The sequence below is a fragment of the Heterodontus francisci genome, chromosome 10 (genome assembly GCF_036365525.1).
Source record: "Heterodontus francisci isolate sHetFra1 chromosome 10, sHetFra1.hap1, whole genome shotgun sequence".
Classification (NCBI taxonomy): Eukaryota; Metazoa; Chordata; class Chondrichthyes; order Heterodontiformes; family Heterodontidae; genus Heterodontus; species Heterodontus francisci.
In genome coordinates, this window is record NC_090380.1 from 69116162 (window position 1) to 69141235 (window position 25074).

Below are 25074 nucleotides of genomic sequence, written 5' to 3' on the forward strand. Positions count from 1 at the left end.
CATTCCAGATCCTAACCACTCACTGGGTAAAAAGGTTGATTCTTTTGCCATTTACCTTAAGTCAGTGCCCTCTGATTCTCGGCCCTTTTTCTTTTTAGTTTTTTTAGAGATACAGCACTGAAACAGGCCCTTCGGCCCACCGAGTCTGTGCCAACCATCAACCACCCATTTATACTAATCCTACACTAATTCCATATTCCTATCACATCCCCACCTGTCCCTATATATTTCCCTACCACCTACCTATACTAGGGGCAATTTATAATGGCCAATAAACCTATCAACCTGCAAGTCTTTGGCATGTGGGAGGAAACCGGAGCACCCGGAGGAAACCCACGCAGACACGGGGAGAACTTGCAAACTCCACACAGGCAGTACCCAGAATTGAACCCGGGTCGCTGGAGCTGTGAGGCTGCGGTGCTAACCACTGCGCCACTGTGCCGCCCGTCCCTTCTGCCAATGGGAACAGTCTCTCCCTATCTACTTTGTCTAGGCCCCTCATGATTTTGAATACCTCTATCAAGTCTTCTCTCAACCTTCTCTTCTCTAAGGAGAGTCATTGTTGATTGTTGTAAAAACCCATCTGGTTCACTAATGTCCTTTAGGGAAGGAAATCTACCGTCCTTACATGGTTTGGCCTACATGCGACTCCAGACCCACAGCAATGTAGTTGACTCTTAAACTGCCCTCTGAAATGACCTAGCCAGCCACTCAGTTCAAGGGCAATTAGGGATGGGCAATAAATGTTGGCCTAGCCAGCGACGCCCAATCCCACAAAACAACTAAAAAAAAATCCCAGCTTCTCCAATCTATCGACGTAACTGAAGTCCCTCATCCCATTCTCATAAATCTTTTCTGCACCCTCTCTAAAGCCTTCATTCTTTCTAAAATGCGGTGCTCAGAATTGGACACAATACCCCAGTTGAGTCTTAACCTTTTTTTTATTTTAGAAAGGTTCATCATAACTTCCTTGCTTTTGTACTCTTATGCCTCGATTTATAAAGCTCATGATCCCATATGCCTTTTTAACTGCTTTCTCAACCTGCCCTGCCACCTTCAATGATTTGTGCACATGTATCTCCAGGTCTCTCTGTTCCTGCACCCACTGTAGAATTGTACCCTTTATTTATATTGTCTCTCCTCGTTCTTCCTACCAAAATGTATCACTTCATATTTCTCTGCATTAAATTTCATTTGTCACACGTCCTCCCATTCCACCAGCCTGTCTATGTCCTCTTGAAATCTATCCTCCTCACAGTTCACAAAACTTTCAAGTTTTGTGTCATCCGCAGATTTTGAAGTTGTGCCCAACACGCCCAAGTCTAGGTCATTAATATATTACAGGAAAAGCAGTGGTCTTGGTACTAGTCCCTAGGGAACCCCACTGTATACCTTCCTCCAGTCTGAAAAACAACCATTCACAACCACTCTTTCCCTTAGGAAGAGAAGAAAAATAAAAAACTAGAAGCAAAAGGTCACACAACACCCTTGACTATTCATATGCACGACTTGGCACTGCTGTTGTTAGATTGTATATCAGTGTATTTTCAAATACTCTTCTCATTATCTTTTGTGAGGCACATTGTGTTACAGTCTAGCACAGTTTGTTCTCCATTGAACCCTGCAGCCCCTGAAATTCCAGGAGTCCGAGCTGCCAACACAAATGCATTGTAACCAAACCCTTGTCTGTTCATCGTAAATCGCAGGAACATTTACATAAAGAAAAGAAAGACTTGTATTTATTTAGCACCTTTCATAACTTCAGGATGTCCGAAAGCAGTTTACAGCAAATTAAATATTTTTGAAGTATAGTCATTGCCATGACTGGAGTAGACACATTGTGCCTGCAGGGTTGCTTCAGTCACCCCCCAAAGATGCCAGCTAAAATGTTGAATGAGAACCATGCTGTTCCAATGGATGAAAGGCTGCATAAAAAAAACTATTCTCTTCTGGCCTCAACACAAGTGTTAATCCCTTCAGGGATTGATTACTTTTCCGTATTAAAGGTTTATACACTCTCTTCAGGGCTTTGGTAGGGTTCATGCCCGCTCAGCTGGTAAGAGTTTCCACTAAGGCCTTTTATGCATGAAATAGGCAGAATTCTGGGGTAGCCCTTAGACATGTTCCCTTAACATGGGGCGGGTGGGTAGTAAATCCAGTGATAACGTCCCCACTACCTCCCCTCCTCTCCCCCACCCACCACCCCCCACATCCAGAATTTACAGGGCCCTTGCAAATGGTGTGGAATTCCAGTGTAACTGGGTCCCACCTCAAGTTCTTGACCCCTCTTCCTCACCAATGTTCCCTCTAACTTTCTTCAGCTGGCTTATTGCATGGTCCTTTTAAGATTGGCACGCAGCTGCGCTGCATGCATTTGAAAGGGAACATTGCTTGTGTGCGGCCTATTTGTTTGCTGCGTGGTACATTCCCAATTGCTGCATGGCAGTGCACGCATGCAGCTTGGAGGGAACATTGTTCCCCACTACTTCCATCACCCCCTCTCTCCACTATTTGAACAGAAGTGTTATTTTAATGCTTCCAAATAGCAGAGAGGAGGGGGGGGTGGGTGGTGATGGAACAACCTACACCAGACACATGTATCCTCACTAGGCGTAAATCCAGTATTCCAAGCTGGCACTTCAAACTCTGCTCACCTTATCACAGGGAAACTTATCACAGGTCACTCATTCCAGACACGAGTACCCTGCTGGATGTCAACACTGTATTAAGGGACCATATTCTAGTCTGCAGTCACTGGGGCTGTCTGGAGTAGGGCTTGAGCCCTTCACCAGATGCAGGAATATTACCATTGTTTCAAAGATCCAGTCCATAAAAAGGTATAAATGTCAGATATCCCTAAAATACTGAATTTTAAAATACATTGGCATTCAGCAAAGTTTCATTATTAACGATCACTTCAGTATTGTGTAAAATCTCATGTACATAATATATGCTATTTAGAATCTTGAAAGAAGATTATTTCTGTCAATGATGTATACAGATAATTAGTCATGCATGTTGTACTGCTTACATACAACTCCTCTGTGTGTCCTGACCCTATTGAATTTAATAGAAATCTATTCCACATATAACATTTTCCTAATTTGTTATCAGAGATATTAGAAGTTCAGCAGAGCGAAGAAATACTCTGTATAAAAAGGTCATTTTTCGGAGATATACAGATGCATTATTTACAAAACTTTTTGATCACGGAGAAAGGTATGATCACTTGGGAATACTTGGACCTGTCATCAGAGCAGAAGTTAATGATGTCATCAAGGTATACTGTAATAATGAAATCATAGTTTACATTATCTCATTGCAAAAACAGTGTATAATAACTGCAAATTAGTAGGATTCTGCTTGCAAGTTAATTTTAAATAGTGTCAGTTTGACTCAAATTGGTTACCTCTGTATCAAAATGTTGTTAATTCAAGCCTCATTCCAAGACTTTAGCACATAGTCGAGCCTGACAGCTTATCCATTACTGCAAAATTGGATGGGATGTTAACCCAAAGTTCCAATTTTCCCATTCAGCTAGACTTGAAGCATGCCATATCACTAATCAAGAAAACAATGGGGAGTTCTGCCCAATATTATGTTTAACAAAGCTCCTTCAACCAACACAACTCATTCCATGCTGTGTATGCCCACAGAACCATAGTTACTGCCCATCAAAGTAAGTCATATATGACATGCAGCATTTTGAGGCATTCCTGAGAGATATATAATAAGCCTATTTCCTGCTTTGATCGCACTAATTCTTATAGTCCTGCACAATGTATTCTTAATGATAAATATTTGGAATGTTCATCATTCCCAGCATCAGAATGGAGGCCATGTTCTCACAGGGAGGAAGGTGACTCAACCTGGGCTGACCTCTGATGTCTGCTTATAGCTATTTACAGGGAGTGGCATCCCAAGGATCAGGTGCATAGGATCAGGAGATGAGAAAAAATATATGTAAAACTTATCTAATGCTTCCTGGAAATGACCAATGAGACATCTTCAGTGTGCCATATGCATTGGCCAGGATTTTACAAAGCTCCCAACGTGTGGCTCCGTGGTGGCAGCAGCCTGCCACAGAACCCAATGCCAGGAGGGCCGGGTCGATCTTCCCGGCAGTGGCAAGGCTCCATGGCAGCCGACCCGCCACTGGACGAGGTGACCCGGATTAAAATATTCAAATTAGCAGAATGCATATATTTAAATAAAATTGACTCCAAGCTTACCATTGGGCCGTGATCTTCTGAGCGGCAGCCAACACTCATGAGCCTTCACTTTCCAGTCTGGGGAAAGCAGGCGCTACATTGGTAGGAAAGGGGGGAGCTGAAGATTTTTAATGCGGGGTGGGGGGGATCGAGGTCAAATTTACATCATTAGTGTAGGGGATGGTGGGACGAGGTGATCTGTGCACTTTGTTTAGTTTGGGTGGGGAGAAAGGTCGTCAAGTATGGAAGGTAAGTGTTTTGGGGGGGGGGGGAATGGGGGAGAGGGCAAAAAATGAATTTCATTGTTATTGGGGGGTGGGAAGGAACGTCAGAGAGCCTGCCCCCTCCATGTGATTGGAGGGGGTGGCCCGACCGACATAATATTGTGGGGGCATGGTGGTACGTGCGGCCGCCATTTTTTCTCGCCCACCACCGCTCCCAGCGGCGGGTGGGTAAAATCCAACCCACTGAGTGCTTTAGGGAGCAGCAGCATTGACTCTGTAAACAAATGAAAGCCTGTGTATTAATAAAATTCTACAACCTGCACTTATTCTTCAGGTTATGTTCAAAAACCTTGCTTCGAGACCATACTCCATTCACGCACACGGAGTGTCATATGAAAAATCATCTGAAGGAGTGGGATATGAAGATTTCTCCAGTGATTGGTTTAGATCAGATGATGCAGTTCCCCCAAACAGCACATACATTTATGTGTGGAATGTGCCGCCTCGGTCTGCACCAACAACCACTGACTCTGTCTGCAAGATCTGGACCTATTATTCCAGCGTGGACTTTGTAAGTGTTCCACAAACAAAATGATGGAGGAGAATCTAAGCATTTTAAACTATAGAATGAAGTATTCTCACTTTGCAAATGTTTAAAGTACTGCTTCTCTCCTTATAGGAGAAGGATATTAACTCAGGTTTGATTGGGCCTCTGTTGATCTGTAAGAATGGAACACTGAACTCCGTTAATGAAATTCCCACTGATGCTCGCGAGTTCATTTTGCTCTTCAACACTTTTGATGAAACTAAAAGTTGGTACCTGAATGACAACAAGCACCAAATTTGTAAGGAGTCCTGTGAGATGAGCAAGAACGATTCAAATTTTGTACAGCGCAATACATTTCATGGTATTTACTCCTTTCCAAGTATTAAAATACCTTTAACTTTAACACTCTTTCAATAAACACAGTGGCACAACTGCCAATTTTGCCAGAAAATCAGGAGTGATAACGAATAGCAAACTTTGTAATTGAATCCCAAGGTATTTTTTTTGTTAAATTCATTCCTTCTATTTATTTTACTTTTACTTTTTTTTTCCGTTAAACTATCCTCCGGTAACCAAAAAAATGTGTAAGTGGACTTCACAGCTCCTAACAATACCCATTGACCCACACCTCCACACCTAACCCCATTGCCTTCATGAGATGAGACATTTCTTCACTCACTTTTGTCCTATATTTAGATCATTTATTTGTGTCGGTGTAATACTGGCACTGAAATTTATGCCCACAATAGGGTTGCCAACTCTAGCTGGACATATTCCTGGAAGTTTCATCACAAGGCCTCTCACCTCCAACTGCTTTGCTCAGTCTTTTTACCTATCTCCAATATTCTTAAAAGTAATAAACAAAAGCATTCAAAGAAATGAAAATATGCACAATACATTTAATCCCCCTATGATTTTTCTCATTTGCTGCTTGCAGCAGTATCCAGTAGATTAATCTTTCATTTCTGGAGACTCCAGAACAATCCTGGAAAGTTGGCAACCCAAACCTATGATCAGCAGCCATTTTAATTCAAATAATATGCCAGCAGAATGAATTATTTTCCCACTCAGCTGGTAACACAATTGTGGACAGTTTTATGAAGGGATCAACCCTTGGATCGGTGCAGGCTTGGAGGGCCGAAGGTCCTGTTCCTGTGCTGTAATTTTCTTTGTTCTTTTGTTCTTTCAAACTACCCAGTAATATTTCTACAATTTTTGCTTCACTAGTTAAACGACCAGTTTGTTTTTCCAGCTATAAATGGACTTGTCAATGCCTCTTTAAGGGGTCTGGTGATGTATGAAAAAGAGCTGGTGCGATGGTATTTAATTAACATGGGAAGCTCAGAGGATGTGCATTCTATACGTTTCCATGGCCAGACATTCATTGAAAATAGGGACAACGAACATCGGCTGGGCATTTACAATTTGTATCCAGGTAAGTGAAAAAGGATCTGTGCTACATCACTCTAAATGTAATAACACATTTAAAGAACATGTTCTTTAATGTCAAGAGAATCTAATTATTTCTGTAGTGCAATCAAGTAACACTTATAGATTTTTTTTATTTTGCCTCTATTGGTTCAACTTGTATAAGTATAGTAAACTGATGAGAAGCGAGAACAGAATTATTTCGACTGCTCAGTGTTCAAGGAATTTCCAAACTCATCAGATATCTTAGTTTTCCTAATCAAACATATGTACTGCAATACATAGGTGCCTTTCGAACCATTGAAATGCGTTCATCAAAACCTGGCGTATGGCTATTGGACTGTGAAAATGGAGAGCATTACAAAGCTGGGATGCAGGCACATTTGCTGGTTCTATCACAAGGTATGCGCGCATATATATTTATAAAAATGAAATAATGTATACCATGTTGTATTCTGTAAAACAAAATGTACAAGGTAACATCACGTGAAATAAAACTTTATATACATCACTTAAAGTAACAGACTGAATTTTATAAGCCTGCCGCCGAAATGGCAAAAACAATGGCGGCCCGCCCATGTGGGCTGCATGTCGCGTAGCCGCTGTGATCCTAAGCGCGGTGACTCATTTAAATAACCAGGGTCTTCCCCGATCATGTGGAAGGAGCGGGCTGTCCATCCCCGGCAATGGTGTCAGCTGCCTGGGCACCGGCACTGACACCATTTTTAAAGTGCTTTGAATCCTACCGTTAAATTTAAATATTTAAGGCACAAGGAAATAAAAATAAAAGACATTTCTTCTGTCCCTCTCCCACCCCCCCGATAACAATTAAATTAATTACTTGCCCTCTTCCCCTGCCAAAAAAACACTTACCTTGTTCACCTGACCTTCCCTACCCCCCTGCAAAGTGCATAAACTTTAACCTCAAACCCTTCCCACCATCTCCTACACCATTGATGTTACTTTGATCCCGTTTTCACCCCACTCCCCCGCACTGAGAAACTTACCTCCTACCCCCTCCCCAAAGTGTTCCGCCTCATTTCCCCGAACAGGTATCCGAAGGCACAGGAGTGCCAGCCACCGAGCCGAAGATAGAAACGGGAACTCAGGTGGGGACGCAAGTATAAATAATGCATTCATTTACATATATTTGAATATGAAATTGGAAGTCCCACTGCTGAGTGGTGGGGGGGGCTGCCACGAGGCTTTGGCACTGCTGGCAATCATCAAGGTGCGTGGCGGCCTTCTCCTGAAGGCATTTTTCACGCCCACCCCACCCCACCCCACCATGAAACCCGACGTCGGGGTGGCTGTAAAATCCAGCCCCATGTTTCAATCAGGAGTTCCTGCAGTTCCTGATGCTCTACTGGGGCAGCTGCCAAATACAAAAGTAGAAAGAGCAGGACACAGACTATAACTGTAGCAACAAATTAGTTCAAGGATGTGGTGTGTCTGAAGGCACAAATAACATTGATAAAACATTATAGCTTTGTTCTTGCAATTCAGACTTTACCTGAATTCCTTGATGGTATTGTTCAGAGTCAAAAATAAAAACAAAACTTGTGCTGTCACTTTGCCTGTCTCCCACTGTCTAATTCTTCCACTCTGTCTTTCTATTATTTTTTCGTTCTGTCTTCATTTCTCTGGCCTTCATTTACTTTCTCTCTATCTCACACTATCTCGACCTTGTTCTTTCTGTTTCTTGTGATTTTCTGTTTGAGTAGTAAAGCCTTGTTCTATGCATTTGGTGAATAGGGAAAGTACAAAGTACTTAGGAGAAAAATAAATATTCATAGAAAAATGTTGGTGAAAATTTATAACAGACACTGCAACATAAATATTTATTAGATCAACAGATTTGTCAGGTATTCTTCTTCCCATCAAGTACTGCTATATCTCTTAAATCTAACATCACTTTAATTGTTCAAAGTGAAAGACTAAGTTTCACTTTTCCTACAATATCTAGAGAGCACCCAAAATCAGGGCACGAAGAAGATGAAAATATTTCCAAATTCAATATCAGACACACTTCCAAATTTACTGTCGATGTTGGGGGTGGAGTGGGGAACTTGCCCACTCCCCTTTTCCCCTGAAGTGGAATTTCTGCCAGTGGAAATTCAGCAGATCCTGATTGCCCCAACAAATTGTAGCCTCCTGTTAAGAGTAAGCTGACTTTCTGCTGCCCTGCCCCTCGCTTCTCACTCAGTATTTTGTTCCCTTCATTCTTCATTGGTGACATAATGATTGGTGATTGATCCCATGTTCCTTTAATTAGTTAGTTCTGGACTGTGGTAAAATAGCTGTGATAAAATGATTTCCATGTACAATTGAATCCATTTTAGCAATCACTATTTGCAGTAATCATGTGCAGTTAGTGCTCAAATCACAACTTTCAAAATTCAATTGCATTGAAGGCTTTGCTTTTTAAACAGAACTGGGGTCTACCTCCCTTTCTCTGGCTCATTCCCAGGCCACAGGAGCCTTCTACCCTTTGCCAGATTTCTTCATCTGTAACTATTTACAAAGGATTACATTACATAGGATATACAGCACAGAAACAGGCCATTCAGCCGAACCAGTCCATGCAAGCATTTATGCTCCACTCAAGCCTCATCCTTTCTTTGCTCATCTAAATTTATGAATAACCCTCTATTCTCTTCTCCCTCATGTGATTGTCTAGCCTCCCCTTAAATGTATCTATTCTATTCACTTCAACCTATCCCTGTGGTCATGAGTTCCATCCACATTCTCAGGACTCTTTGGGTAAAGAAGTTACTTCTGAATTCCCTGTTGGATTTCTTGGTGACTATCTGATACTGATGGCCTCTAGTTATGCTCTTCCCCACAAGTGGAAACATTCTCTCTGTATGCACTCTATCAAAACCTTTCATAATTTTAAAGACCTCGATTAGGTCACCCCTCAGCCTTCCTTTTTTCAAGAGAAAAGAGACCCAGCCTGTTCAACCTTTCCTGATATGTTTAACCTTGCATTTCTGGTATCAACCTTCGAAGTCTTCTCTCCACCCATTCTAATACCTCTATATCCTTTTTATAATATGGCAACCAGAACTGCACGCAGTACTCTAAGTGTGGTCTAAACAAAGTTCATTACAGGTTTAGCATAACATCCCTACTTTTCGATTCTATCCCTCTAGAAATAAAGCCTCGTGCTTGTTTTGCTTTTTTTATGGCCTTGCTAACCTGTGGTGCAACTTTTAGTGATTGGTGTATCTGTACACCGAGATTGCTTTGTTCCTCTATCCCACCTAGACTCACACCTTCTAAGTAATGTGACCTTCCCATTGTTCCTGCCAAAATGTACTACCTCACATTTATCTGTTTATCTGAACTTAATTTGCCAGTTAAATAAAAGCAAAATACTGCGGATGCTGGAAATCTGAAATAAAAACAAAGTGCTGGAAATACTCAGCAGGTCTGGCAGCATCTGTGGAGAAAGAAACAGAGTTAACATTTCAGGTCTCTGACCTTTCATCAGTGTTCTGATGAAACAGGCAGGTAGTACAGGAGTCCCTGAGTAAATCCCACTCTCCAACCAGTATTCAGTTCTTAATACTGATGAGAGTGTTGCTTCATCTGGGGGTACAGCCAGAGCCAAGTCCATGGCACCACCACTGGCTCAGCTGTACAGGGGGTCACAAGGAAGACTGGTAGAGCAATAGTGATAGGGGATTCTATAGTTAAGGGAGCAGACCGGCGATTTTGCGGCCGCAGACATGAATCCAGGATGGTATGTTGCCTCCGTGGTGTCAGGGTCAGGATGTCACAGAGCGGCTGCAGAACATTCTGGAGGGGGAGGGTGAACAGCCAGAGGTCATGGTCCATATCAGTACCAACAACATAGGTAGAAAAAGGGATGAGGTCCTGTGGGCAGAGTTTAAGGAGTTAAGAAAGACGTTGAAAAGCAAGACCTTAAAGGTAGTAATCTCCGGATTACTCCCAATGCCATGTGTTAATGAGCATAGAAATAGGAGGTTAGAGCAGATGAATGTGTGGCTGGAGAGATGGTGCAGGAGGGAGGGCTTTAGATTCCTGCTGCATTGGGACTGGTTCTGGGGGAGATGGGACCTGTACAAGCCAGATGATTTGCACTTGAGCAGGGCCAGGACAAATATGCTTGTGGGCAGGGTTTAAACTAGTTTGTCAGGGGAATGAAAATCTAAGAATGAATTCAAATGGGACAAAATTGGAAATGGAAGGCAGAAAATTAGTGAATGACTCTGCAAAGCAGAGGAAACAAAGATTAGATCATTAAAAAAAAAGTTGGGCGCTGCTCAAGGGTATATACTTCAATACAAGGAGTGTAGCAAATAAAGCAGCCGAGCAGAGGGCACAGACAGACATATGGTAGTAATGATATCATAACTATGATGGCTTAAAGAGAGATAGGAATGGCAGCTCAACGTTGCTGGTTACACGGTTTTCAGACGAGATAGAGAGGGGGTTAAAAAAGGAGGGAGGGGTGGCAATTTTGGTCAAAGGAATAATTACAGCTGTGAAGAGAGATGATATGTTTGAAAGATCATCAAATAAAGCCATATGGATTGAGCTAAGGAACAAAAAAGGGGCTGCCACATCACTGGGAGTGTACTATAGAGCCCCGAACAGTCAGAGGGAGATAGAAGAGCAAATATGTGGCAAATCTTTGAGAAGTGCAAAAATAACAGGGCAGTAATAGGGGATTTTAACTACCCCAATATTAACTGGGATAATATTATTGTGAAAGGAATGGAGGGGACAGAATTCTAAAGGCACATTCAGGATAACCTTTTTTGGCCAGTATGTAGCAAGTCCAAGAGAGGATATGGTTCTGGATTTGGTTTTTAGGTAATGAAGCTGGGCAGGTGGAAGAAGTGGGAGAGCATTTTGGTGATAGTGATCATAACTCAGTTTTAACATAATTATTGAAAAGGACAAAGATAGAACAGAAGTTAAAGTTCTAAATTGGGGTAAGGCCCATTTTACTAAGCTGAGGAGTGATTTAGCGAAAGTGGACTGGAAATAGCTACTTGAAGGTAAATCAGTGTCGGAGCAGTGGGAGGCATTCAAAGGGGAGTTTCAAGGGGTTCAGAGTAAACATGTTCCCACAAAGAAAAAGGGTGGGATGGCAAAATCTAGAGCCCCCTGGATGTCGAGGAGCTTACAGGATAAGATAAGGAAGAAAGGGAAAGCTTTTGTCCGACACCGAGAACTCAATACGACAGAAAGCCGAGAGGAGTATAGAAAGTGGAGGGGTGAAATCAAAAAGGAAATTAGGAAAGTTAAGGGAAGACAAGAAAGAATATTGGCAAGCAAAATCAAGTAGAACCCTACGATGTTTTATCAATACATTAAGAGTAAGAGGATAACTAAGGAAAGAGTAGGGTTCATAAAAGACCAAACATGTAACATATGTGTAGAAGTGGAAGATGTGGGTATGGTTCTAAATGAATCCTTTGCGTCTGTCTTCACAAAACAGGGGGACTATGCAGGCATTATAGTTAAGGAGGAGGAGTGTGAAATACTGGATGTGATGAACATAGGGAGAGAGGAAGTATTAAGGGGATTAGCATCCTTGAAAGTGGATAAATCACCAGGGCCGGATGAAATGTACCCATGCTATTAAAAGAAGCCAGGGAGGAAATAGCGGAAGCTCTGACAATCATTTTCCAATCCTCACTGGATGGAGGTGTGCTGCCGGAAGATTGGAGGACTGCTGACGTGTACGTTTGTTTAAAAAGGGAGCAAGGGATATACCGAATAATTATTGGCCAGTCAGTCTAACCTCGGTAGTGAGCAAATTATTGGAATCAATTCTGAGAGACAGTTACTTAGTAACTGTTACTTAGAGAGGCACGGAGTAATCAAGGACAGTCTGCATGGATTTGTTAAGGGAATATCATATCTGACCAACTTGATTGAATTTTTTGAGGAGGTAACAAGGAGGATTGATGAGGGTAGTGCAGTTGATGTGGTCTTAGCTAGGCTTTTGACAAGGTCCCACATGGCAGAATAGTTTAAAAAAAATAAAAGCCAATGGGATCTAGAGGAACGTAGCAAGCTCGATACAAAATTGGTTCAGTGGCAGGAAGCAAAGGGTAATGATTGACAGGTGTTTTTGCATGGAAGGCTGTTTCCAGTGGGGTTCCGCAAAGCTCAGTACTAGGTCCCCTGCTTTTTGTGGAATGTATTAATGATTTGGACTTAAACATAGGAGGCATGATCAAGAAGTTTGCAGATGACACAAAAATTGGCCTTGTGGTTGATGATGAGGAGGGAAGCTGTCGACTGCAGGAAGATATCAATGGACTGGTCAGGTGGGCAGAGAAGTGGCAAATGGAATTTAACCCAGAGAAGTGTAAGGTGATGTATTTGGGAAGGTCAAACAAGGCAAAGGAATACATAATAAATGGGAGCATACTGAAAGGTTTAGAGGAGGTGAGAGACCTTGGAGTGCATGTCCACAGATCCCTGAAGATAGCAGGACAGGTTGATGGGGTGGTTAAGAAGGTATATGGAATACTTCCCTTTATTAGCCAAGGCATAGGCTATAAGAGCAGGGAGGTTATGCTGGAGCTATATAAAACACAAGTTAGGGCACAACTTGAGTACTGCATGCAGTTCTGGTCACCTCATTACAGAAAGGATGTAATTGCACTGGAGTACAGAGGCGATTTACAAGGATGTTGCCAGGACTGGAAAATTGCAGCAATGAGGAAAGATTGGATAGGCTGGGGTTGTTTTCCTTGGAACAGAGGAGGCTGAGGGGAGATTTGATGGAGGTGTTCAGGGTTGTGAGGGGCCTAGGTAGAGTGGATGGGAAGGACCTATTTTCTTTAGCAGAGAGGTCAGTGACTAGGGGGCTTAGATTTAAAATGATTGGTAGAAGGATTAGAGGGGAGATGAGGGAAAAGTTTTTCACCCAGATGCTGGTGGGTATCTGGAACTCACTGCCTGAAAAGGTAGTAGAAACAAACCCTCAACTCATTTAAAAGGAGTCTGGATATGCACCTGAAGGGTATGTAACCTGTAGGGATATGGGCCAAGTGCTGGAAAATGGGATTAGGCTGGGTGGCTCTTTTTCAGTAGGTTGGTCAAGCAAGATTTTCCCTTTTGAAATCCATGTTGACTATTCATTATTATATTTTTTGTTTCTATCTGATCTTCTATTCGCTCCTTTAGAAGGGATTCCATTATTTTTCTTACCACCGATTATAAGCTGGTCTATAATTCCCTGGGCATATTCTGTCCTCCTTCTTAAATATAGGAATTACATTAGCGATCCACCAGTCTACTGGCAGTACACCTTTTTCTAATGAATTACTAAATATGTGTAGTAATGCTTCTGCTATCTCTTCCCTAGATTCTTTTAAAATGTTTGGATGCAATCCATCCAGACTAGGTTTTTATCCTCTTTGAGTTGATTAGTTTATTCAATATAGCCTTTTTTTATTTTAAATGCAGTTCTCTTATTACTCATCTCATCATTCAATGTCATGTCTACCTGTTCTATCTTGCTGATAAATACCGAAGTGAAATAATTATTTAATATTTCTGCTATCTCGCTATTGTTATTTGTAATATTACCTTGTCTATTCCTAATGGTCCTATTCCCACCCCAGCCTTCCATTTTTATTGATATTCCTGTAAAATATTTTACTATTTTATTTTATGTTCTTTGATAAATTAATTTCATAGTTACTCTTTGCCTTCCTAATAGAAGAACATCTAGAAACAGAAAATATAATAATGAATAGTCAACATAGATTTCAAAATGGAAAATCTTGCTTGATCAACCTTACTGAATCTTTTGAGGAGGTAACAGAGAGAGTAGATGATAGTAATGCAATAGATGGTTTTTGACTTCTCTCCTAATCTCCTCATATTCTCTCTCATCGTGCACTCCTCTGCTGTCTTAATGTTTGCCTCTTTCCTTCTCCTCAATTGTTCCCTTATGTCTTTATTCATTCATGGAGTCTCATTAGTTTTAATTTGTTCTTTTTGGCAGAATATATTTTTCCTGCACTCTGTTAAACACAACTTTAAGTGTTTCCCATCGTTACTCTACATTGTTGTTTGCCAAATTGTTGCCCATTTTATTTTCCCAAATTCTATTCTCAGCCCCTGAAGATCAGTTTTTTCCAACCTATTAGCCTAGTTTTCGTCATGCTTACGTCCTTGTCTATTATCATCTTAAGGTGTATTATATTATGGTCACTATTGCCTCAATATTTCCTTATTTTTACGTCTCTTATTTGCTCAGGTTCATTCCCCATTACTGGATCCAGTAGCGATTCTTCCCTTGTTAGGCTTTTTACATATTATGTTAGAAAGGAGTCATAGAATTATAGAGTCGTCTACAGATTGTAGGAACCTCATACCCTTATCCCCTTTACCTACCTCTTTTGTCCAAGTACACTTCCTCTGGACCCATTTTTGTTTTTTATTTTTATACTCGTCTCGTTGTCGCTTCCTTTTGCCTTGCACCATCATCACTTTTGTCATTTAATCACGCCAGCCCTCCACCACATCACTGACCTTCCCTTTTGTTCTTTACCTGCCCTCTGCTCCCTGGCTCTGTATTTGCCTAAAATCTGCTCATCCCAAACATATTCCAGTTCTGATAAATGGTCATCGACCTGAAAAATTAACTCTGTTTCTCTATTCAAAGATGTTTCCAGCATTTTCTGGTCTCATTTCAATTTGCAGCATCTAGTTTTTAAAATTTTGTTGCTTTGTGATTCCCACTGTGTTGTGCACATGACATTTTATAACATAATGCACCCAGAACATAGGAACAGGAGTAGACCATTTAGCCTGTTGAGCTTGTTCCGCCATTCAATGAGATCATGGTTGATCAGCGACCTAACTCCATATACCTACCTTTGCCCCAGATCCCTCAATACCTTTGGTTCACAAAAATCTATCAATCTCAGATTCAAAAATTAACAATTGATCTCGCATCAACTGGATTTTGTGCTGGAGGCGGGCCTCCCGGCGCCAGGCCGAAAAGGCAGGGTAAAGCCCCCCCACAAACCAGTCTCCGGTCTTTTTAAATCATAGACCAGAATTTTACGGGCAGACGGGAGTCGGCCTCCGACGTAAAAGTCGGTGGCGAACCCACTTCCGCCTCACCGGGGTTCCGTTCTGTATTTTACAGGTCCCCCCAGGCTTTAATTGTTCCGAGGCGGGACTTCCACCTACTTGAGGGATAAAGTCCCAATTCATTGAGCTACTGGCCGGGAGCAGTGACCACTGCTGGGACTGCAGCCCAGCGTACATAGAAGATGCCTGGGAGCCGGGAAGGCAGGTAAGTTTTGGTTGCCTCGCCGGGGGTAATTGTCGGGCCCGTTGAGACAAGAGTGGTCGTTTGTCTCGGGGGTGGGCCCTGTTCCCCCCCCAATCAGAAGTTGCCTTACTTTCCCCAGGCGGCTTTTCCCGGCTCCAGGGCGCCCACTTCCCACACGTAAAATCTGCGTGGAGGCGGTCAAAGGCCCTTAAGTGGCCGTTAAGTGGCCACTTAAGGGCCTTGATTGGCCTGGGTCGGGCGGGCTGGCCGTTTTTCGCCCTACCCCATCCTATGTAAAGGGGGGGGCGGAGGCGGGAGTGGGTCGGGAAAGCCTCCCGCTCCAGTTTACACCACCCCTCGCCACCATCCAGCTCGTTGGGGTGGCGTAAAATTCCCGCCATAGTTTCAGGAGCCTGGAACTCCATCCCTTTAAAGACAGGGATCCCGCCTCCAGGAGCTGCCGGCCAATCACAGGGTCAGCAGCTCAGCAGTATCAGCAGCGCCACTGGGAACCAGACCCAGGGCTGAAACACCGGACCCAAGGTGAGTGAGGCGGTGTTGCTGGAGACAGTCTGGAAGGCCCCGGCGAGGTGGTGTGATGGTCGTGTAGTCCAGGTGGAGGGGGGTACCGGGGGGTAAACATGTTTCCTGGTGGGGGTCCTCTGTGGGCCACAAATTGCCCACAGAGGATGGACACTCCCTTCCCACTCCCGCCCCAAGCCTGCAGGGAGAGCACTTCATGTTACGACATCCTCTCCGCGCGGCGGAGGCATCCTGTGCCACTGATAAGATCCTAGCGGTGGTGGCAAGAGGCCCTTAATTGGCTGTAAATAGGCCACTTAAGGGCCTCAATTGGCCTCTGGGTGGGAAGGTCGTCATCTGCCTATCCCACCCCCGGGAAGATCGCTTGGCAACAGGGAGGCGACGGGCCCTCCGCACCCCGCCACCTATCGCAATACTCTGTGCCGCCCCCCACCTCCGCCCACCTCCGACTCTACCTCAAGGGACCACACAAAATCCCAGCCTTTGTGTGTAGAAATGTTTCCTAATTTCACTCCTGATCGATGTGGCTCAAAGTTTTAGATTACGCCACCTGGTCCTCGCCTCCCCAGCCAGCGGAAATAGTTTCTCTCTATCTACCCTATCTGTTTCCCTTAATATCTTGAAAACTTAGGTCAAATCATTCCTTAACCTTCTAAATTCCCAGGAATGCAATCCTAGTTTGTGTAATCTCTCCTTGTAATCTAACCCTTGGAGTCCAGTATCATTCTGATAAATCTACACTGCACTCCCTCCAAGGCCAACGTATCATTCCTAATGTGTGGTGCCCAGAACTGCTCACAGTTCTCCAGCTGTGGTCTAACCATAGCTTTGTATTGCTGAAACATGACTTCACCCAGTACAGAGCTTTGTGTGACAAAAATGGATCACAAGAATTTGGGAGTGGAACAATTTCACAAACGATTGTCTGTTAGTTCTTTCATTGAGTGGAGCTGCAAACTTCAAAGCAGCTCTATAAAGAGACTATATATAATTTACTCACCTACCAAGTATAATGACATTTTTAAAAGTTTGACAGACTTAGAACATGCATTTAACTGCATTATATCAGTGACTATATCAGAAAATTTTACAATATTTTCTACTATTTTTCTGTTGCTGCTGACATTTTAACTAATGAATGAAATATCTGGGGTTGTGGTGTATCAAACCAATACTATAGTGGGAGTATTTTCCTGAGGGGCTTGAAATGGTTTGTCTATTATTGAGGAAACCAAAAATAAATGTGTGAAGGGTTTACAGTCTACCAAAGGTGGCCTTTTACTCTGCCAGTTACCTCCAGTGTTTACCTTGTACCATTCCTCAACCAGCAATGCAGACACCCTACTTGCTGTTGTTAGCTGTCCCAGAACTGTACCCCAGTTGACTCACCTTTCACTTGGGTGGAGGACAGCGAATGTGGTACCATTATCTAAAAAGGGTAGCCGGGATAAACCAAGTAATTACAGGCCGGTGAGTGTAACATCAGTGGTAGGGAAAATATTGGAAAAATTTCTGAGGGACAGGATTAATCTCCACTTGGAGAGGCAGGGATTAATCAGGGGTAGTCAGCATGGCTCTGTCAGGGGGAGATTGTGTCTGACTAACATGATTGAATTTTTTGAGGCGGTGGCGAAATATGTAGATGAGGGTAAAGCAGTTGACGTAGTCTACATGGACTTCAGTAAGGCTTTTGATAAGGTCCCATACGGGAGATTGGTTCAGAAGGTAAGAGCCCATGGGATCCAGGGCAATTGGCAAATTGGATCCAAAATTGGCTGAGTGGCAGGAGGCAGAGGGTAATGGTCAGGGGTTGTTTTTACAAGTGGAAGCCTGTGACCAGTGGTGTACCACAGGGATCGGTGCTGGGACCCCTGCTGTTTGTAGTGTACATTAATGATTTAGACATGAATATAGGAGGTATGATCAGTAAGTTCGCAGATGACATGAAAATTGGTGGTGTCATAAATAGTGAGGAGGAAAGCCTTAGATTACTGGACGATATTTAGTTTAGTTTAGAGATACAGCACTGAAACAGGCCCTTCGGCCCACCGAGTCTGTGCCGACCATCAACCACCCATTTATACTAATCCTACACTAATCCCATATTCCTACCACATCCCCACCTGTCCCTATATTTCCCTACCACCTACCTATACTAGGGGCAATTTATAATGGCCAATTAACCTATCAAACTGCAAGTGTTTGGTATGTGGGAGGAAACCGGAGCACCCGGAGGAAACCCACGCTGACACAGGGAGAACTTGCAAACTCCACACAGGCAGTACCCAGAATTGATCCCGGGTCGCTGGAGCTGTGAGGCTGTGGTGCTAGCCACTGTGCCGCCCAGATGGGCTGGTAAGATGGGCGGAGCAGTGAAAAATGGAATTTAATCCTGAGAAGTGTGAGGTGATGCATTTTGGGAGAACTAACAAGGCAATGGAATATACAATGGATGGTAGGACCCTAGGAAGTACAGAGGGTCAGAGGGACCTTGGTGTACTTGTCCATAGATCACTGAAGGCAGCAGCACAGGTAGATAAGGTGGTTAGGAAGGCATCTGGGATACTTTCCTTTATTAGCCAAAGCATAGAATATAAGAGCAGGGAGGTTATGATGGAGCTATATAAAATGCTAGTTAGGCCACAGTTGGAGTACTGTGTACAGTTCTGGTCACCACACTATAGGAAGGATGTGATTGCACTGGAGAGGGTGCAGAGGAGATTCACCAGGATGTTGTCTGGGCTGGAGCATTTCATCTATGAAGAGAGACTGAAAAGGCTGGTGTTGTTTTCCTTTAGAGCAGAGAAGGCTGAGGGGAGATATGATTGAGGTATACAAAATTATGAGGAGCATTGATAGGTTAGATAGGAAGAATTTTTTTCCCTTAGCGGAGGTGTCAATAACCAGGGGGCATAGATTTAAGGTAAGGTGCAGGAGGTTTAGAGGGGATTTGAGGAAAAAAATTTTCGCCCAGAGGGTGGTTGGAATCTGGAACGCACTGCCTGAAGAGGTGGTAGAGGCAGGAACCCTCACAACATTTAAGAAGTATTTAGATGAGCACTTGAAACGCCATAGCATACGAGGCTCTGGGCCAAGTGCTGAAAAATGGGATTAGAATAGTTAGGTGCTTGATGGCTGGCACAGAAAAGATGGGCCGAAGGGCCTGTTTCTGTGCTGTATAACTCTGACTTGACAACTGTCTTGTCAAATTCTCATAGGAGTTCAACCTTCTCCCCATCCCTCTTACCTCTTCCACTGTCCCCTCCCCTGCAGACAAATCATCTCTCACTGTTCCATTCAAAATCACCTTCCCTCATGAATAAGTTCCTTGTCATTTTCCCCATCCCTTTTTTATCCCAGTCTATCAACCAATTTTCTACCCATGCTGCTACATTTCCTCTGAAAGCATATGCCTGAATTTTACTAACCAGCCTCCTGTGAGACACATTATTGAACTGCTTCTGAAAATCAATATACACTACACCTACTGCATTCGCTTTATATACTTAATCAGTCACTTCTCTTTTTTTAAAAAAAAAAGCTCTATCAAATTCATCAAATGTGATTTTCCTTTAACAAATCCATACTGGCTGTCATAGATTAACCCATATAATTCTAAATGATCAGTAATTTTTTTCAAATTTTGAATCCTAAGAGTTGGTCCACAAATTATGTTAGACTAACTGGTTTGGAGTTACCCTTACCTCTTTTCATAACTTTGTCACTGACAGTAATAAAAAAAAAAGGAAAAACATGAATTTATATTTCTGTAGTACGCATAACATAAAGAAATGGAAAAAATGATCCATCTACGGCTACTAAAGACGTTAAGGATAGTATTAAAGGAGAGGTTTATAATGTTGCCAGAAACCTGAGAATTGGGCGAGTTTTAGATACCGGCAAAGGATGATTAAGAAATTGATAAAGAGGGAGAATATGAGAGTAATCTAGTCAGAAATATAAAAACAGATTGTAAGAGCTTCTACAGGTATGTAAAAAGGAATAGAGTAGCATAGGAACATAGGAGCAGGAGTAGGCCATTCAGCCCATCGAGCCTGCTCCGCCATTCAAAAAGATCATGGCTGATCATCCACTTCAATGCCTTTTTCCCACACTATCCCCATGTCCCTTTGTCATTGGTATTTCGAAATCTGTCAATCTCTGTTTTAAACATACTCAATGACTGAGCTTCCAAAGCCCTCTGGAGTAGCAAATTCCAAAGATTCACAACCCTCTGAGTAAAGAAATTTCTCCTCATCTCCTAAGTGGCCCTAAGTAGCTTCCCCCTTATTTTGAAATTGTGTCCCCTGATTCTAGACCCCCAACCATGGGAAAGATCTTACCTGCATCTACCTTGTCTATCCCTTTAAGTAATTTGTAGGTTTCAATGAGATCACCTCTCATTCCTCGAAACTCTAAAGAATACAGGCCCAGTTTCCCCAATCTCTCTCAATAGGACAGACAAGTCTGGTGAACCTTCATTTCACTCCCTCTATTACAATAATATCCTTCTTAAGGTAAGTGGACCAAAAGTGCACACAGTAGTCCAGGTGCGGTCCAACGAAGGTTTTATACAGTTGAAGCAAGACTTCATACTCCTGTACTCAAATCCTCTTGCAATAAAGGCTAATATACCATTAGCCTTCTTAATTGCTTTCTGCACCTGCATGTTAGCTTTCAGTGACTTATTGACAAGGTCACCCAGATCCCTTTGTATATCAACACTTTCTACTCTCTTACCATTTAAGAAATACTCTGCACATCTATTCCTCCTACCAAAATGGATAAGCTCTCATTTTTCCACATTATATTCCATCTGCCATGTTCTTGCCCACTCATCAAGTCTGTCAAAATCCCGTTGAAGCCGCTTTGCATCTTCCTCACAACACACATTCCCACCTAGTTTTGTGTCATCTGCGAACTTGGAAATATTACATTTGGTCCCCAAATCCAAATAATTGATATAAATTGTGAACAGCTGGGGCCCAAGTATTGATCCTTGCAGTATCCCACTAGTCACAGCCTGCCAACATGAGAATACTGAGACAGGAGAAATTATAATGGAGCATAAAGAAATGGCAGAGATGTTAAACAAATATTTTGGGATGAATTTTATGCTGCCCCAGCGGGTCTGATGGTGGCATGCGGGCAGTGTAAAATTGAGTGGGAGACTCCAGGAGGCCTATCCACCCTGCTCCCGCCTCCGGTCGACTTTACGGAAGTCGGGCAGGAGGGGGGATGTGGCCTGCCTGCCCGAGGCCAATCAAGGCCCTTGTGGCCACTTAGCAGACACTTAAGGGCCCACGCCCACCTCCACATGGCAAGCGGGCCTGTTGGGGATGTGAAAGGCTGCCCATCGATAGCTGCTGGCCTTTCCGCGCCCTGGAGGGGGCCATGGCCATCGGGCACAGGGTGCCTGATAGTGGGCTGCCCCCACCTTCCAAACCACCCCCAGGACCCAAGACCCGCCCCCCCACCCCTACTCCCAATTGACCACTCCAGCCTCACCAGGGAAGGACCAATCCCCTGGTGAGGTAAGCCCAACTTGCCTGTAGTCCTGGCTGCATCAGGTTGGCTAGGCTGCAGTCCCAGCAGTGGCCACCGCTCCTGGTGGCACTACTGGGACTAAGAGCTGCTGGCCCGCTGATTGCCCGGCAGCTCATTGAGGCAGGACCTCCTCCCTCAAGCAGGTGGAAGTCCTGCCTCGGGACAATTAAAGCCTGGGGACCCTTAAAATGCGGGCCGGATCACTGGGCTAGGCAGAAGCGGGTTCGCCTGTGAAGGGCCTTCCTCTCCCACCATCAGTTGAGGCCCTTCACTGGGCTGTTAATGCCCGATTAAGGGCCTCATCCCGCCGCTACAATTAGCTGTGCACAAGAAGCACGGCATTAAGAACTGTGCAGGCTGCTTCCAGGCTCTGGGGCGGTGGTGCGGGATGGTCCCTTATTAAAAGGCACTTAGTACCTGAACGAGGGACCCATCACCGGGAAAGGAGGACCTACTGAGAGCCACTCCCTATCCTTGATAACAGCCCCCTACACTCGCTATCCCCACAACCTCCTGCCCTTTCCTACTCATGGCCTGGTTCCAGTGCCACTCCTGTAGGTGCTGCACTCTCAGTGGCCACCACCTCCACAGTGGTGCTGCTCAGTGAAAGATCTGCTGGCCTTTAATTGGTCAGCAGCTGTCCAAGGGCGGGACTTCCATCTCCAGGGTCCTTCATCCCACGAAAGGCCCACCGCTGACCAGTTAAGTGCCTAATTGGCACTAGATTCGGCGGGCCTCCCACAGAAGAGGCGATGTGGGGTTTTCGGTGTCGCTTTTTCCAAACGCCGAGAGTCCTGTCTCTAGCATAAAATCCTGACTGATATGTTGATGATATTGCAAGAGGGTTGGGGTACCAGAGTAAGGAAGTCCTGCTGCAATTATACAGAGCTTTGTTGAGACCACACCTTGAGTACCGTGTACAATTTTGATCTTACCTAAGGAAGGACAAACTGCCTTGGAGGGTGCACAACAAAGGTTCACTAGACTGGTTCCTGAGATGAGGAGGTTGTCTAACGAGGAGAAATTGAGTAGACTAAGCCTATATTCCCTAGAGTTTAAAAGAATGAGGGGTGATCTCATTGAAGCATTAAAAATTTTGGGGGCATTTGAAAGGGTAAGTGCTGGGAGAATGTTTCCCTGGCTGGGGAATCTATAACCAGACGTCACAGTCTCAGAATAAGGGGTTGGCCATTTAGGACTGAGATGAGGAGAAATATCTTCAAAGGGTTGTGAACCTTTGGAATTCTCTACCTCAAAGGGTTGTGGATGCTCCATTGTTGAATTTATTCAAGACCGAAATTGATATATTTTTGGTTACAAAAGGGAATCATGGAATTTGATCTTATTGAATGGCAGAGCAGGCTGGAGGCCAAATGGCCTACTCCTGCTCCCATTTCTTATGTTCTTGTTACATTTTACACTGTCCTGGGAGTTACAGTACCAGATTAATCAACTTCAACAGTATAGACTAAATAAAGTGTTTCAGACAGAGGAACGATTCCAGATTATATCTAATACAATGAACTCTTTGCTTCCTGTACAGATTGTGATTCTCCTTTGGGTATGGCATCAGGAAGCATAACTGATCCACAGATCATCGCATCAGACCATGTAGGTAAGTGCTTTGCCACTGCTGCTTTCAACGATGCAACTTGTTTCTAAAACATATGAAAATGGGAGATTTGGATGATGCAGTGGATCAGCCCAGTTTCCTTCAGCTGGCTGACCTGACTTGGATCCTGTTCAATCTAAGGTGAAAACCTTATCTCTCCAATGCTTGTCATAAACAAAAACTATTTGTGCAATTCGAGGTCAGAGTCTAGACAATGTGACTCCTCCGCATAAAACAAACTTAATCCACTAATTCTCATTTAGCAAAGACATACGAGTGGCTGGTCTGGGAAATGGGAAGACTCGCACTGGAGCACTACAGGGTGTTTTTCTGGTACATTGAAGCTTGTACTTGATTCTATAACCATGGCCGTTAGAATCCTTGATAGACAGGACACTAAATTTCACCCACTAATCTCAGCCACTTATTTATTAGAAGCGAGGTCAATAGGTTAATATACAAAGAATGAAATGCATGCGGATTAACAAATTCCTAATCAGTGAGTATTGAAAGGCTAATACCAGCCAACATAATGTAGATTGGAAATATTAGCATTCGTTGCAATGCAATGGTTTTGGCAAGGAAAATTTCTATGCTAGTTTCTATGCTTGTGCAGTTTCTTGAGCGCTAGGGTCCTTAGCTATACCAGTCTTCTGGTGTGCTTGATACTGTCATTGAGTTCAAAATTTGTAAAGTAATCCCATTCCCCAGTAAAAAGAAAAAGAAATACATATGCTGAAAATAGACAATCTCTGACAGCACCTGAAAAGATCAAAGATGGCATGAATATTTCAGATGTAACTCTTCACCTGAACCTGAAATATTAAACTCTTAACTTTTCTCTTTTCAGATCCTAATCAACCTAATGTATAATTGCAGAATTTCTGTTTTTACTTCCATTTCCCAGCATTGATATGTGTCTTTCATTGAAAAGGCTAAATACTCTTGTATTTCTCTCTCCCACTCACATGTTGTAAAAACCCATCTGTTTCACTAATGTCCTTCAGGGGAGGAAATCTGCCATCCTTACCCGGTCTGGCCTGCATGTGATTCCAGCTCCACAGCAATGTGATTGACTCTTAACTGTCCTCTGAAATTGCCTTATAAGCCATTTAGTTGTAGGTAGCTCACCACCTGGTGGAGGGCAATTTGGGATGGGAAAGAACAAATAAAGAAAAACATCAGCACTGTAGAGTACTAGGAAATTCATGCTCATAATTCAAGCATTACTAACAGAAATAATGTAATTGTAATAAAAATAAGTATTGCTGTCTTTGGTTTTCTATTCTATGCAGAGCACATAAAATGGAGGCTGCTCTTTTCACTAAGTTCAAATTGATGGACCAGAGACATTCCACCTACAACAAGCAGGATAACTCTCCACCAATTAACTGTCAAAATATTTGCTTTGATATTGGGGCAGCATAATCAAAATGTTAATGGGTTTAGCATTCCATAGAAGAAAATACAATTTGTGTAATAACAGTCTGGTGGAAAATTCCAGAAGGAAATATAACTTGGTTGTCTCATTGTCAACCAAGGTCTGGAGACTGCTTCAAAGAGATAATTTGGACCTTCAAAGGATAATTATATTTATAACTCAGACTCCTTTTGTGTGTTCTTCAGTCTACTTTTACTTGATTCCCATTATGTATACAAGAGTGTCTGTAAGTAGC

The 25074-nt window shown here is 43.2% G+C and overlaps 1 protein-coding gene across 2 annotated transcripts in view; it reads left to right on the forward strand.

Moving 5' to 3' along the window:
• Window positions 1–25074, forward strand: part of f5 (coagulation factor V) — a 106362-nt gene that overhangs the window by 54374 nt on the left and 26914 nt on the right. For both annotated transcript variants that reach the window (XM_068040679.1, XM_068040677.1), the window contains exons 14-19: window positions 3115–3280; window positions 4770–5006; window positions 5115–5343; window positions 6235–6417; window positions 6696–6812; window positions 23330–23401. In XM_068040679.1, the coding sequence (XP_067896780.1) occupies window positions 3115–3280; window positions 4770–5006; window positions 5115–5343; window positions 6235–6417; window positions 6696–6812; window positions 23330–23401 (1004 nt within the window). The remainder of the gene's footprint in view (window positions 1–3114; window positions 3281–4769; window positions 5007–5114; window positions 5344–6234; window positions 6418–6695; window positions 6813–23329; window positions 23402–25074) is intronic.